Source organism: Hesperophylax consimilis, chromosome 11 (genome assembly GCF_061612785.1).
Source record: "Hesperophylax consimilis isolate HC1 chromosome 11, BYU_Hcon_1.0, whole genome shotgun sequence".
NCBI lineage: Eukaryota > Metazoa > Arthropoda > Insecta > Trichoptera > Limnephilidae > Hesperophylax > Hesperophylax consimilis.
This window is the reverse complement of record NC_142846.1, coordinates 5,954,620-5,970,576: the sequence shown is the minus strand read 5'-3', so window position 1 is coordinate 5,970,576 and position 15,957 is coordinate 5,954,620. Positions and strand designations below refer to the sequence as shown.

The 15,957-nt window shown below is 34.2% G+C and overlaps 1 protein-coding gene across 1 annotated transcript; it reads right to left on the bottom strand.

The window, feature by feature from the left end:
• Positions 1-5,037: 5,037 nt before the first annotated feature.
• Positions 5,038-15,629, bottom strand: Fnta (farnesyl transferase alpha). The gene is made up of 5 exons (XM_089636996.1): positions 15,329-15,629; positions 10,139-10,262; positions 9,267-9,357; positions 7,821-7,960; positions 5,038-6,457 (listed from the first exon to the last, which is right to left on the bottom strand). The coding sequence occupies exons 1-5, from the start codon at positions 15,456-15,458 to the stop codon at positions 5,923-5,925; spliced, it is 1,020 nt and encodes a 339-aa protein (XP_089493122.1). The 5' UTR covers positions 15,459-15,629; the 3' UTR covers positions 5,038-5,922.
• Positions 15,630-15,957: the final 328 nt, after the last annotated feature.

Sequence of the window (15,957 nt, the reverse complement as noted above, 5' to 3'; positions counted from 1 at the left end):
TGCACAATATGTGACATGGCACCGAAAAGTGTTAAGGTACAAAGTGACACAGAGCAAAAAAATTTAAAAATACAAACTGACACAGAAAAAAAAAGTGACACAGTCCAAAAGATTGATATACCACTAAAACCTGAAATACAGAACCTTGAGAGTGTTATCAAGCCTAGAAAATGTGGATCGGCACCAGCACAAGGACAGGCAAAGACTGTTGTGTGCAAAAGCTGTAATCGAGAAATTTGCGTCACTACTGAATTTTGCACGATTTGTGATCCAACAAGAAAAACAGATATTACACAACAAATTGATACAGCACATAAAACTGATACAGCAAAGAAAGAAGCGGCAAAATGCGGGACCATCGATAAGTTAACTAATAAAAAAACTGTTGTATGCAAAAGCTGTAGGAGGGAAATTTGTGTCACAACCGAATTTTGCACAATTTGTGATCCAACAAGAAAAACAGATATTGCACAGCAAATTGATACAGCACTTACAATTAATGCAGCACCAAAAACTGATACAGCACCTAAAATTGATACTGCAAAGAAAGAAGCTGCAAAATGCGGGACAATCGATAATTTAACAAATAAAAAAACTGTTGTATGCAAAAGCTGTAGGAGGGAAATTTGTGTCACAACCGAATTTTGCACAATTTGTGATCCAACCATAAAACCGGCTGCATTAGAAAAAAGCGAAAGCACAAATAAAGTACCCGAAAAATGCGGATCTGTGCTTGAACAAGACAAAACACCAAGCGAACATTCTAAATTTTGCAAAAAATGCAATGCAGAACTTTGTGGAACATCCAAAGATTGCAAAACTTGTGATATATCCCAAAAAAAGGAATTGCCACATTCCAAACAAACCATTAAATTCGCCGATGAGACTGACAGTCAAACTAGATACAGAGACGGGTGTGTTTGCAAAAACAAAGACAGTCTTTTGGAGAAGATAAAATTGCTGGTAAGAGAACACATGCCCGATTGCGACTGTCCTAACCACAATAGACAGAAATGTCAGGAGCCATTGCAGAATTTCCACAGCCAAAGCAACTTGCAAACGCAAAACTTTGAAAGGGTCGATAAAACCAGATGCTGCCGGTCGAACAATAGCTTAGAAGACCCTTGCCGACTTGAAGGAAATACCTCATGTGGCAATATGACAACTCGGATGATCAAATCTCAAGATGCCTCTTACCTTCTGTTTAGTTTCAGCGAGAATTTTGACAACCTCATTAAAAGGATTGCCAGTGCTTTCCCGGAATGTAATTGCCCACCCGGACACAGCTGCGATCAGGCAACTATTGACAGGATACTCTCTGTTAGAGGTAACAAACATAATTTTGTATAAACTAACTCACTTTTTTATAATGCTGCGTATCCATTCACAGTCTTCACATAACAATGATACCTGTACCCCAGTCATCGATGTACGAAAGTACGCTCCAGTCATAATTCCCACCAGGTCATTATTTGAGCTATCTTTTAGTGGAAGACTCCCCTGCAAAACCATACGGGTAATGCATACCCCGATATGCACATGACCATGTTTTGCCATACTACTGAAACAGCATCGGGCGGTATTGAGACAGCCCGACCTAGCAGAAACGATGACGTGAGCGAGACAGATTACACTCTTAACGTCAAATCATAGCAGTGTAGATATATAACTCACCCCGTGCATTATCGAAGCGCCTTGACGGTGAGTGAATTTTGCATCACTGTGATCATGCGTAATCCAATGCATCTGGAATGTATTCGGTTAGAAATACTAATATACGATGTTAGGCGCTACGACATTTACACATTGGAACTCGTGCGCGGTGAATTCAAACAGTTTCGCTATATTTTCAACAATAAATTGCCTGTCCTTTACTCTTGAGATGATTTTGGGAACACTAATGTGGCAGTATTATTTATTAATTCAATTAGCTTACAAATATAACTTAGTAGATATTTATAATGAATTACAGTAGGTACCTGCCCCCATTTATTAATTTGCTCCACCTAAAATACACACTATGTACATTTTAAAAGTAAAATGCACAGCTGGCAATTTTAGTCACGGGCCGCCTCTGCGTTTGATGAGAGAATTTCATACTGAGTAATACTTAAACCAAGTAATGAAGATTTACTTGTTTAAAACACATAATATATGTCATATGTATTATGTGAGAGTAAATAATTAAATATTTAAAAACAATTTTCTTTGAATTACGAATAACCTGGAATGAATTACGAATACTACACCACAATAGATTGTGATTATGCTATAAGGACACAGGAACAATAAAAATAGTATTTTCTGATATTAAAATAAAATACATATTATAAAACATAATACTTTAACCCATGGCAAGTATACTAGATCATCGTTTGTCAACCTGGTGGTCGCAATCTGTTTAAAAAGGGAGTCATGTGTACGAAAAATCGTTTATTTTATGAATTATTAGTAATTTCAAGTTATAATCAAGTATACATAATAAAGTTACTTCTTAATAAAGTAATAAATTTAGATGTTAATTAATTAATGCAACAGTTGAGTTTGTTTTTCACTTAAAAGGTTATCAATGCGTGGATCGATATTTGAATTATTAAATTATAATCGCTTATTATTCAATGGTCCAGAAGAACAATGTCGGATGTGCAAATTTGTAATTTTGCAGTTGAGCTGTTTGAAGTTTCGTTTCTGAATTTTTACTGCTTTTGAGATCAAGAAATATTGTGTTGTTTGATATTTTGAATTAACTCCTATTACATATTTTCATTGGAGAAATATATTATCAAAAGCAGTATAAATCCAGAAACGAAACTTTAAACAGATCTTCTGCAAAACAATAAATATGCGCATCCGACTTTGTTCTTTAGGACCGTTGAATTATTTTCAAATGATGAGACGATTCTGTATTTAGTTTTTAAAGCCACAAAAGATGATGTCTTTTTCCGACAAGTGGCAAATGAGATCAATGTTTTCAAACACCCATTACGGCCATTATTAATCTTACGTACTCACATCACCGTCTAAGCCAAAACTTATTTAGATTTATATCTTGAGATAAAAATTCTAGTTGTAGAGTTTTGTCAGACAATATTTCAATTGTGAGTCTTTCACATTCATTTCACTTTAGTAATGTAAAACTTTGACAATGTTAAAATATGTAGTGAGGGGGATGTAAGATTTTTAACATTATTTTTCACATAGCACTCTCTTTAGGGTGAATTGCCTAATACAAAAAAAAAAAAACATTATTTTTTGTCACGGTCACGACACTCAAAAGGTTGAGAAACAATGTTCTAGATGCACATAAAAATATGAAAGATATTTAACCAAGTATTATAATTAATTTCCTATGCACTTTACGTACATAAAATCAATCAATTTAGCATAGAAATAACTAGGTGAAAACGGATGATTAAAAATATTTTGTTTTACAAAAATTGGTGCAATTTACTTATTTCAAACAATAATTAAAACGTAAATTATTCCTTGACGGTCAGAAATATTACAAGGATTGCATAGATATTAAATAATGTAATGTTTTGTACTTAGTATTTCGGCATTTTCGTAAACACTATTGTAAACACACAAACTCACAATGCGCTGAATAATCACACCACGGTTTAAGAGGGTACAGTTATTATACTTAAACGGAATTTAGAAAACAATACCTAATATTATGGTTTTATATCCACAGGTGATTCTCCCAATAAAACATCAAAAGGAAAATGTTGTGGCGTTTCAGCAACGGTAAATATGCAAAAGATAAAAAAAAATCAATGTTGTTCTTTTGGCTGCCTTATTATATAATGTTAGTTCCACTTTTGGCAATCTTTGCAAATAAATTGGTAGATTTGCTATATAACGTGTACCCAGCGTTGCTCATTGTTTTCTCTACTTTCAATAAATATACATATATATAAACCTTCCGGAAGAAATTCTCTAAATGATTGTGAAAACCCTATCAAACTCTGTTGCATAGTTTAGAAGAACTAAGCGCACAAACAGACAGACGAGGATAGTGACTTTGCTTTATACTATTTAGAGATTAGAGGTACCAATGTATTGTCACGATTACGAATTTACTAAAAGTTTATCAGGAAATGGCCTGTAATCCTGTTTTTAGTTCATTATGATCTGGGATGTTCCTAAACATTCCAGACTATTCCACCACATTCCAGAATGTTCCGGGATGTTGTGGAATGTTCTCGAATGTTATGGACTATTCTAGAAATTTCTAGAGGGCGAAACTTCCAGCCCTTATATCTTCAAAAGCACACCCTTTAGGTAAAAACGGGAACCTTCTTCGTGGATGGGGAATAGAGGGCTACCACACCATATAACTAAATGATCCCTGGATCGTACCGGGACCCATTTCTGAGTTTTAGCGGCACGCACACTGTACTCTTACTTTTATAATATATATTGATTACATTACGTAGAAATATGAAAAATTGTGTGTTTTCTTCATTTAAGATATCTGAAAGTTTAATTCGAGAACAAATTCTCAACACTGACGAACTAGGCCTGATGGAAATAAAGGAATTGACAGATACTTCTATAATGGTGAAGTACGAAATACCTAAATTGGATGGCATTAAAGGATACAAGGTAAATAAATTAAAAAGTATTACATAATGCTTTGATATTTTTACGTCCAAAAGTAATACATTGATTTATTTTTGGAGTATTATGCCGTGCTTAGCTACATCCTTCTTTAGCCAATGTTTCGGACAGCAATACAGCGTGCATCATCAGGGCAGATGTGTAAAGGTTGTGGTGAAGAGTGTGCTTATGTATTTAGGCGTGATACCGTGTCGCCAACTCCAAACCTCTAAGAGCTGGTAATACATTAAAATTTAAGATGGTTTTTTGCGTTTAGTTTTGGTGTAGCCGTCAATTATCGGATACCAAGAACTATTAAGCTAAACACCGTCGTCTTTATTGATACTTATGGGATTTTTATGAATTTCAATTACCTCCGCAATATAAAATGTAAGAAGAATAATGTATATCATTTTAGAGATGACTTCTGTATGGTGTGAACATGACAAAAATTATTGTTGGGAGAAGTAATGTCATCCATTTTTTTTTGTTTTCAGCTGTATGTAAATGAGGTTTTTGTGCAAAATCTCCGCTGTGATACCAGCACTATGGCGGTCATCAGTGAACTGCCGCCATCAGAGAAGATATACAAAATTGTTTGCGTGAAAGAATAAACAAGTGAAAATCTGAAAGTACGTAATCTACAAGTACCAAATAGATTAATAAAATTATTGCGTAATAAGATAGAATTTTATTAAAATAAATTATACAATAAACTTTTTTTACAATGCGCACTTTCTACAATCTCATGCGACAGGTTCGAATTCATAAAAGATTAATAATACATTTTGCGAAGATTTAAAATATACACCCATTACAACTGCTTCAAATTGAAGTCTGTTACTTCATGTTCAGACTAGTGGTTTTGATTTTCTGCATTTAATATGTTATAATGATAATGCTTCTATGGTATCACAATATCGCATCGTCAATAGAAAGTGTTCAATTTGAAGAAGTTGTTTTTTTAAAGTAATGTCATATTTAAGTAGAAAACACGGAAAATATGCATGAATAAAAAGACAGAAAATAATGAATTGTATAAAAGTGATAAATTAATCTATGTTTGAATGGCATTGATGATTTAGAGATTATCAACTAACACATTCTCGTTATTTTTCACAATTTACATTTCTTCACGCTTTCCTTTGGAGACGGTATGAACTGGAACACCTTCAATAATTTAGACTTCATTATGATAAAAAAAAAATAAGCAGTTATATTAATTTACAAAAAATAGTCAATTTTTAAATAGACTTGCGTATTCTCAAACCAGCAAGGTTATCTGGAGAAAAAAATAATAGTCAATATATTTTGGTAACATTATGAAGTCTCCACGACTTTTTCCATGCCCTGATGCATCTGGCAGAAGAAAGGTTTATCTTCCTTCTTTTCTTTCGGCACAAACTTGTTAGCCATGTATTGCCAGTATTTTGCTCTGATTTTATCGAATTTCTCGGCCATTTCTTTGCAGAGATCCGTCCCTCGCATGCTAGTGTATAAAATATCTTCACCCCCTTTAACTACAGCCTCCACACAGATATCGATTATCATTGCTAACAGGAACGGCGACCGATTTCCGCTAGCGTATAAATCTTCACAGAATGCGGTTAGGACGGGGTTTCTGCAGAGACCCCTTTCGTCAAACGCGAGAACGCCTCGTAAGTAGTTCCACGCGCTCTCGTTTGTCTTAACAAACTTAATCTTTTCGATTGTGTACGCTAGTTCCAACTCGATGACTGCTTCCGTGAAACCCGTGGTGTTGGAGACAACGAAGAAACGCTGGTTCCACGCCGAGTTGTTTCTGATGTCTGCCGACAAGAGGTCTTCGACAAAATCCAATTCTTTGTCATATAATCTGCGGGTAATACAAAGTAAAAATTAATATTAGCTTGTGCCATGTTACATGACACAGCCACCTCAGGAGATAAAAGCAACTGTTGGGTAAGTAAACGTGTGTGTGTAAGTGGAAAACACAACTGAATAGGTAAACCCTGGAAATGTGATTTAAATCGATTTGAAATAAATCTGATTTCATCAATTCAAATAAGATCTTTACCAGATATGTATGTAGTAAATAGCCAATAAAATTGATATATGTTCAAGAAAGAAATTTGGTAATTTAAAAACTTTCATCACACACGTCCCCAACACACTTATATCCATAGACATATGAATATTAGTAGACCTGCCCTAAGTGATTAAAAGTGTATTATCCCCACTCCCCATACCGGTTCCATTGGAGCCGGCTGTGCTCGCGTATGGCCTCAAGTGAAATTTGAAAACGTGACGTCATCATTCTTGTGCGAACTATGGTCGAGGCATCATCGGTTCATTTTACGAAATAACACGGCAAAATGTTGACTTGTGCTATGAAAACTTGTAAAAATAGATGTGAAAAAGAGAATAAACCCAATTGTCGTATTACATTCCATATATAAGCATTATTTTACTTTATTTTAAGCATATTCACATCGTATAATATGGATCAGTTGTAGAAACATATACTATCACATCGAGAAACGTCTGGACGCGAAACACAAAGCTGGTTGGATGCTCGGAAGTAAATTATGAACATTTATAAAAGTGTCTTAACTAAATACTTAAACGAAATATTCGACTCTGAAAATAGAAGAAATTTTTTGCCGAATTTGGACTTCGCAAATTTGTTCATAACGTGGCGAGTAATTTGCGCTCCCATGTAAAAATGTCTATTCATTCGAAAGCAGATTTTACTTTTAAGAAGTAAATGTTGATATTATAATGCGAGATGCCTATTTACTGTCAGATTGATTTATTGACGAATCACAGTCAGCTTTACCCCCTTCGTTCTTCAACAGTTGATTTTACCCCTCGCCATTATCTTCTCGTCTATTAATTCCTATGTCTGTGCTTATATCAGTGTATCTCTTGAGGAAAGCACCTATAGCTGTAGTAAATGTGAAAAGAATAGAGAAACTCTGCGCTGTAAATTCCTTACCTTGATGGGAAGAAGGCTCAAATACCTAGGAAGACATGTAGTGGAACCAGGAGTCATAGCCATATACATGCTGAAAGACAACTCTGGTGATTTTTACTAAAAGAACTGGGCTAATGTCAAGAGAATACTTTGGGAACTATGTAACAGTGTCTGCTTGTCAATAAAACAGTGTTTCAAAAGCAAAACATGACAAATTTAGTCAATTTGCTTGTCTAAGGGTTAAATAAATTTGGAAACTTACCCAAAAGTTTTGATGACCCATTGTCTGTGCTGCCAGGCGTGGTAGTTCTTAGGATCCTGATCCAGAATATTCTCAGTCAGCTTCAGTTCCAGAGAGGCATCATTCATCCATTCTACCATTACTCGTCTGTGATGCCAGATCTGAAAACAAACAACAGCAAACAGAATCAATATATATTATAAAAGTAAGTGTACAATGTGCGACGTGCGTGCCACTAAAACTCAGAAACGAGTCCCGGTACGGTCAAGGGAGTGTGGTAGCCCTCTATTCCCCATCCACGAAGAAGGTTCCCGTTTTTTCCTGAAGGTTGTGCTTTTGAAGATATAAGGGCTGGAAGTTTCGCCCTCTAGAAATATCTAGAACAGTCCAGAAAATTTGAGGGTATTTGACAGCATTCCACAACATTCCAGAACATCCAGGAACATTCTGGAATGTTGTGGGATGTTCGGGAATGGTTTGGAACGTTTGGGAACATCCCAGATAATAATGAATTAAAAACGGGATTATAGGCCGTTTCCTGATAAACTTTTGGTAAATTCGTAATCGTGACAATACATTGGTACCTCTAATCTCTAAATAGTATAAAACACTATCCAATAAAACACAGTCACTATCCGAGTCTGCCTGTTTGTGAGCTTAGTTCTTCTATGTAATGAGATGCTTGGAACATCATCAAGGCGTTACATCCTAGGGTGGATGTGACTTCCTCCACAAATGCTCTCCTCTGGCTGTGGTCCCTCGTCATTCATCTCTAGTCTTTCCGACCTACTCCAATCTTCTTCCATCTAATCTATCCACCTCTTCCTCGGCCTACCTCTGGGTCGTTTCCACTGGGGCACCCATACAGCAATGATTTGAAGATATGGAGCAGTTGGAATTGCGACAAGGTGAAAAACATAATATGCTATTTGGGTTATGTCAAGAGTCGGATTGACAGCAGACAGAGTATTAACCTTTGGAGTCTCTGATGTTTTGCAATGTATTTCTCTTCAGTGAACTGTCAAAATGATGGAGAGCTGGAAACATTTTTGGAATACATTCGATTCACAGTTTTTGAACGTATTTCAAAATAAAATACTGGTTTTGAAGGCAGAAGAAAGACTCTTTTAGATTTTAGTTTATTTATTACATTTTGAATGAAAACTGAGTTAAAGTTTTTGAAGACGCTCACCGATGGATTTTATCGATTAAACTACAATTGACACATTACATTAAAAATGAGTTGATTTTATGAGTCTATATAAGGCTAGGGGAAACATCTCACAAAAGACTCCAAGGGTATTTGATGACTTGGAGAAATATCTCCCAAAATTACTTTAGGGGTTAACATAGCATTAAGTGTGTACAAAGGCAGAGTTGCGTGTTGTTAATGGTTACAATACGCAACTCCGACTTCTGCGGTCAAATGACATGATGTTGGTTAAATAAAACGATGTATTTAATTACCTGGTAATTTTTAGGGTTGGATTCTATGACGTGCTGTAAATAATTCAACTCATCTTGAAGGTCTACGTCCAGGGATTGCAGTAATTCTCGTCTAAAAAATATTATACAAACGTCAGATCATTTGCAAGAATTATTATAAAAAAGAGGGCTAGAAGTAACTGCATTCATATAGTTGTCTTAATGTGTGGCTTAATATAATTTGAAATTACTTTGAACGTCGAAACAGCTGCTAACAGTTCATCAAATTTCAACATTCATTTTCGGGTTCTGTGAAAGTCCTATTCAAGTTCTATTATTATATCATTATAGGCTAGTTGCTTGAAAGAACTCAAATAAAAACAGAACTAGAAAAAATCTTTCACAGAACTTGAAAATGAAGGTTGAAATTTGATGAATTGTTTAAATTATACAAAAGTTTTTTTTTTTACCAATATAATACATCTATTTTTAAAACCATATTTTTTTGGCTTGATTGAGGATTGGACCTTGCTTCCCAGGAACTGGAGTCGACAACTCTACTAACCGAGCCAAATGCCGATCAGGTAGGACCGACATTTATTTAGAATATTAACTGCTGTAATCATCCGATTTCAGAGAAATGCTTACATGTCTGTGCGTGTAATTGCCACCAAAAATTGATAAAATGATGGCAGTACGAGGAAATCAAATATAGTCAGGTTTTTCATAATGCGGAACTTTATCATCTCTTTGAAACAAAATAACAATACTGATATTTTTTACTTCACTTTTTTGTACTTTTCGCCGTGATATTGGTTTTGTGACCTTACAATATGTATTATTAGACCGATGATTCATTAAAAAAATCCAGTTTTTGTTAATATGAGCAATAAATAGTAAAAACTTATAAGAACCTGTATTGCCAGACTGTGTAATTGGCGGGATTGAGATCAAGGGCGTCTTTTGTGAGCTCGAGGGCTCGCATTGATTTCTCTTTGTTCTTCAGAACGGCCCTGAAGTAATCGTAGACATCTTTGACTGAAAAAACATAACCACAATCAATGTCAACCATATTATTCAATGTGAGTAAACGATCATATATACAGTTACAAAAAGAATACAAGGCTGATGTAAGCCTAATACAGCAAGATTAAGAAAGGGAACTTGGATAGTTTGGACATGTAGAGCGAAAGAACAAAGAAAGGAGTGTAAGGAGAAAATATGATGTAAAAGCGAATTGTAGAAGAATTCAGGGATGACCGAGGAAGACATGGCATGACCAAGTAAACCAAAATGTCAAGAGCCAGAAAAACAAATGTGAATGAAGCAAGCAGTGTGTGCAAAGACCAAGTTGTTTGGCGGTCTATCGGCGTTATGGTTAGTTAGTTATTTATTTAGGAACAACTTTTTCTTTTAACTTATTTTGAAGGTCACCCATCAATGTAATATATCGTTGAAGATAAAGATAATAAAAGATATAACACGACAAAGAAAATTTAAAAAAAAAAGATAACGGTCACAACTAGGAATAAGTTTTTAAAGAAAAACTTGTTCCTGAATATTCATTTAGACTTTTAAACAAAGCAATAGGTATCTCATATAATTAAAAATCGGATATGTTTATCCGAGACACTATCTAGGTTACAAACCAATTTCATTAGAAACTTTGTAATCACTTAAAAAAGGTAGATGCCAAAAATATGGGAAAAATTAGTTGCAAGATGATATTGTTAATTCTGAATTGGAAATATGACATGAATAAATATCATGTTTAAGACGCCTGTTCCGGTAAGACAAGAGATGCTGGGTTTGATTCCTGGTTGTGACTGTTATCTTTTGAAATATGACATGGACAAATATGATGTTTAAGACGCCTGTCCCGGTAAGACGAGAGATATTGAGTTTGATTCCTAGTTGTGACTGTTATCTTTTGAAATATGACATGGACAAATATGATGTTTAAGACGCCTGTCCCGGTAAGACGAGAGATATTGAGTTTGATTCCTAGTTGTGACTGTTATCTTTTGAAATATGACATGGACAAATATGATGTTTAAGACGCCTGTCCCGGTAAGACGAGAGATATTGAGTTTGATTCCTAGTTGTGACTGTTATCTTTTGAAATATGACATGGACAAATATGATGTTTAAGACGCCTGTCCCGGTAAGACGAGAGATATTGAGTTTGATTCCTAGTTGTGACTGTTATCTTTTGAAATATGACATGGACAAATATGATGTTTAAGACGCCTGTCCCGGTAAGACGAGAGATATTGAGTTTGATTCCTAGTTGTGACTGTTATCTTTTGAAATATGACATGGACAAATATGATGTTTAAGATGCCTGTCCCGGTAAGACGAGAGATATTGAGTTTGATTCCTAGTTGTGACTGTTATCTTTTGAAATATGACATGGACAAATATGATATTTAAGACGCCTGTCCCGGTAAGACGAGAGATATTGAGTTTGATTCCTAGTTGTGACTGTTATCTTTTGAAATATGACATGGACAAATATGATGTTTAAGACGCCTGTCCCGGTAAGACGAGAGATATTGAGTTTGATTCCTAGTTGTGACTGTTATCTTTTGAAATATGACATGGACAAATATATGATGTTTAAGACGCCTGTCCCGGTAAGACGAGAGATCTTGAGCTTGATTCCTAGTTGTGACTGTTATCTTTTGAAATATGATGTTTAAGACGCCTGTCCCGGTAAGACAAGAGATCCTTGGTTTGATTCCTAGTTGTGACTGTTACCTTTTGAAATATGAAATGGACAAATATGATGTTTAAGACGCCTGTCCGGGTAGAAGAGAGATTCTGGGTTTGATTGCTAGTTGTGACTGTTATCTTTTTATTTGTCTGTATCTTGTCCTATTCAATGTTTCGAAAAGATTTATTAGTATTATCATCTTCTTCAATGTTATTTAATTATTAACGCCCGTATTAGGGGCTTTTACATAGAAACATTAAAATTATATAATTTTTTTCCTTCTTTTTATACATAACTGAACTTTCCCAGCAATAATCTTTTGTATTTATTTAGTGATACATAAATTGAAGATGTTGACTGACTTAATTTGGAACAATTATTACCGTCCATTCTAGAATTCTGGGCAATGAATCAATAGCACATATTATGGCCGTTAGCATTACACAATGGAATCATACATTTTTATTTATATACATATATATATATATATTTTTTTTTATTAGTAAAAAAAGATACACGAATTACATTATACAATATAGTACAGTTATTAATTACATAATATAATATAAGTATTTGATGTACCCCCATAAATAAGCAGAGCTTGTGTGTATGGGGGGTGATGATATGATGTTATGATGTAATAACTTTTACATTTTTATTTATATGATGTAATAATATAAAATAAATAATCTCATGTTTAATTATTTAGGAATGAAGAGGGATTGTTCATATTCCTCGATTAGTTCACAAAAGGGCGACTAGATGCGCATTCTCTTATCTAGGAATTAGCAAGGTAGTGTTGAGATATATTACATATATGAACGAAGAACATGATCATAAATTAGAATATCTATTCAATAGGATTATAGGATTTTTCGTACGAAATAGGCAGGTCTGAATTCAAACGAAAAATAATCTTAGATTCGATATAAATTGAAGGGAGGTGCGGTCGTTTTTTGCCTACATTTTGATTAGTAAAAAAAAAGCGCATGGTGCACGCTAAACCCCCCCTGAAAAAACAAATGCCAATAGGATATTAATATATACAGGGTGTATCGGCACTAACCCGACAAACTTTAACCAGCTATTCCTTAGCACATTTGGAGTAAAAAATGTTATGGGCACTTTGCTGTCCGGTAGCATTTTTTTTTCAATTAAAAACAAAAAAATTTAAAATTTCTACACTACATCACTGTCATTGGAATTGCGTTTCGTGTTCAACAGCTGTTATAAGCAAGTATGTCAAAAAGCGTATTCGCTCTTTCGCACACACTAAATAATAATAGTTAAAAATGAAACGAATGGTGCCGTGCTATTTCGTTGTGACTGTAAACGTGCGCCAATATAGGTACACACGTGCATTATTCAACGGAATTCGAATAAAATATTTGCCAGATGGGTTTTCAAACTTTGTCAAAGGGTAAAACAGTGGTGACATGTGGTGAAAATATGAATAATAATTTTTTTATTAAAAAAAACGTTACCGGACAGCAAAGTGCACATAAGATTTTTACTCCAAATATGCTAAGGAATAGCTGGTTAAAGTTTGTCGGGTACGTGCCGATACACCCTGTATATATATATATATATATATATTTAGCCTTGCGTAAATACAAAAAAAATTGTGCTTAAAATTTGGTCACCTTAAGCCTCCACCCAATTTCTACGGATCCATAACAAGTTTCTTGTTAACTCTTTAAGTTCCAAAAATAAAAATGTTATTTTTGAAGATAATATCTGTACATTTTTTATGCCAAAATGTTAATTAAATGAAATTTCGGGAGGAATGCAGATCACGCCAAACTCTGGGAATTGAATAAAAATGCACTTTCTAGATGAAAAAAGTGTGTAGAAATTCATTAAAAAAAGAATTAAGGCGCGGAAGAATAAATTGAGGGAGATACAGCCGATCAAAGTTTAATAAATTGCACTTCGCGATCTGATATTATCACCATATTCGGACAGTCCGCCGCCATATTTTGTCACGAAAATCAAATTAAAAACTTTTAATACTTTTGAAATTTCAGTAGTGCCTTCCAAAAAATAAAAAGTGTTGCCATATAATAATATCAATGCATGGAAAATTCTGAAAATTAAATATCATTTGCCAGATTGGTAGTTTATTATTTAAAATCTTGTAAATACTTAATTTATGTATATATATAACCTAACCTAACTGTGATTTTCTATAACAAAAAAATGACCCTTTAATAACGCCCACTCGCATCCCCTTTAGAGTTTTATCCCAGTTTTCAAGTAGTTTGTGGGCTACGCTAGGTTTGTATAGACTGGTTTGTGATTTAATTCTAATACCTTTTTCCCATGTTCTTCTGCCTACTCTAACCCAAACTAAACACCTAACCTATTTTGTAAAAAAATATTATTATTATATGGCAAAACTTTTCTTTTTTTGGTTGACACTACTGAAATTTCAAAACTAAATACATAGTTGTTAATTTGATTTTTTTAAGTCATAATTGATAAATAAAACATGGTTCCTATGTATCGCGTACGAAGTTTCAAAACCCTATAACTCAGTTAATAGTGCCGACCCCCACCTAATTCTTTCAGATTCGGATTCCCCAGCCCTAAATTAGTCTAAATCAAGTTCAATTTCGGTTATACTCCCATAAACCGAATATTACCCTCAGATCGCGAAGTGCAATTTTATTAAACTATGATCGGCTGTATCTCCCTCAATTTATTCTTCCGCGCCTTAATTCTTTTTTTAATGAGTTTCTACACACTTTTCTCATCTAGAAAGTGCATTTTTATTCAATTCCCAGAGTTTGGCGTGATCTGCATTTCACCCGAAATTTCCTCGATAGAAAAAAATCGCAAAGAAAGCAACAAAAATTATTAAAAACATGTTTTGTTCTGTTATTTAATATGTTATAGGCATGAAAAATCACAGTAACTAAAGCATTTGCGGAGAAATTTTTACTCTATTCTATTTCAAACGAGTCATGTTTTATTAAATATTTTCACAATTTTTGCTCGATTATTATCGTTTTTTAATATTAGCGCGCTGCCTATAACAATCGTATTTACGTATCTCCCTTTCAAACCATCTTTGAACGCTTACTAGAGTGCCTTAACAAAGTTACACTTTTACAGTAACGAAACTGACACTATCATTAGGAATATTGTAGGAAGTAATCGAACACATTCTGAATAATAAATCTAAAGAATGTTAAACAAATTCAATATCACGTTACGCGTCAGTGTGAGTAAATATTACGCAGAATTACACGAAAATGAACGTCATATTGTTAAAAAATTTGTCACTTTTGAAGCGACATGACATACAGTTATATTATATTGTATACAGTTATGATATTGACAACTAATAACAGGAATATTATGGATTAAATGTGCGATTGCTTACATTTCTCTGAATAGGCTATGGCCACGACAGGATTAGGTCCATCGTCCTGCGACACGGGAGTAAGGTCGCTCCATTCCGGTCGATCCTTGTAGAAAACCCAGTCGGCAGAGCTCCTCTCGTCGTCAGACATTTTGAAGGATGATCAATTATTAAGAATAAACGAGAATATATTAATTTTTAGACGTGATTCATTCAGAAATAATAACACTCGATCGGAACACTGGCATTCCCGCAATCCGCACCTGATAACAACTGCAGAATTGCTAATTGCTACTTTCGACCTTTTTGACGTTTATAAAGTCCAATCCACAGATATTTTTATCTATGGAATAGCGTTACTAGGGATGGGACGTTGTACTATTCGAATTATCGATACTTATTCGATATAATATGTCTAATTCTATTGGAACGAAAAAAATATTATTTTTAAATTTGTAAGTTACCAATGCTACCTGAATGAAAATCGTGCAACATTGCGATAAAACTTTTAATTTGACGACGTAAAAATATTTAAAAAAAAAGTTTTAACTCTACCAGAATTTAAATCGAAGCTTAAAAAAATGGCAATGGTAAAAATGATTTTGCCTCACTTGGACATTTTAAGTAAATGTAAAATGTTGTGCTATGCT

What these genes read in the sequence shown, in the direction of transcription:
- Fnta (XM_089636996.1), bottom strand. Translation starts at nt 15,458, where the DNA reads ATGTCTGACGACGAGAGGAGCTCTGCCGACTGGGTTTTCTACAAGGAT. An exon ending in CATAGCCTATTCAGAGAAAT is followed by an intron (nt 10,263 to 15,328) that starts GTAAGCAATCGC and finishes ATGTTTTTTCAG; the next exon opens with TCAAAGATGTCTACGATTAC. An exon ending in TACACAGTCTGGCAATACAG is followed by an intron (nt 9,358 to 10,138) that starts GTTCTTATAAGT and finishes AATATTTTTTAG; the next exon opens with ACGAGAATTACTGCAATCCC.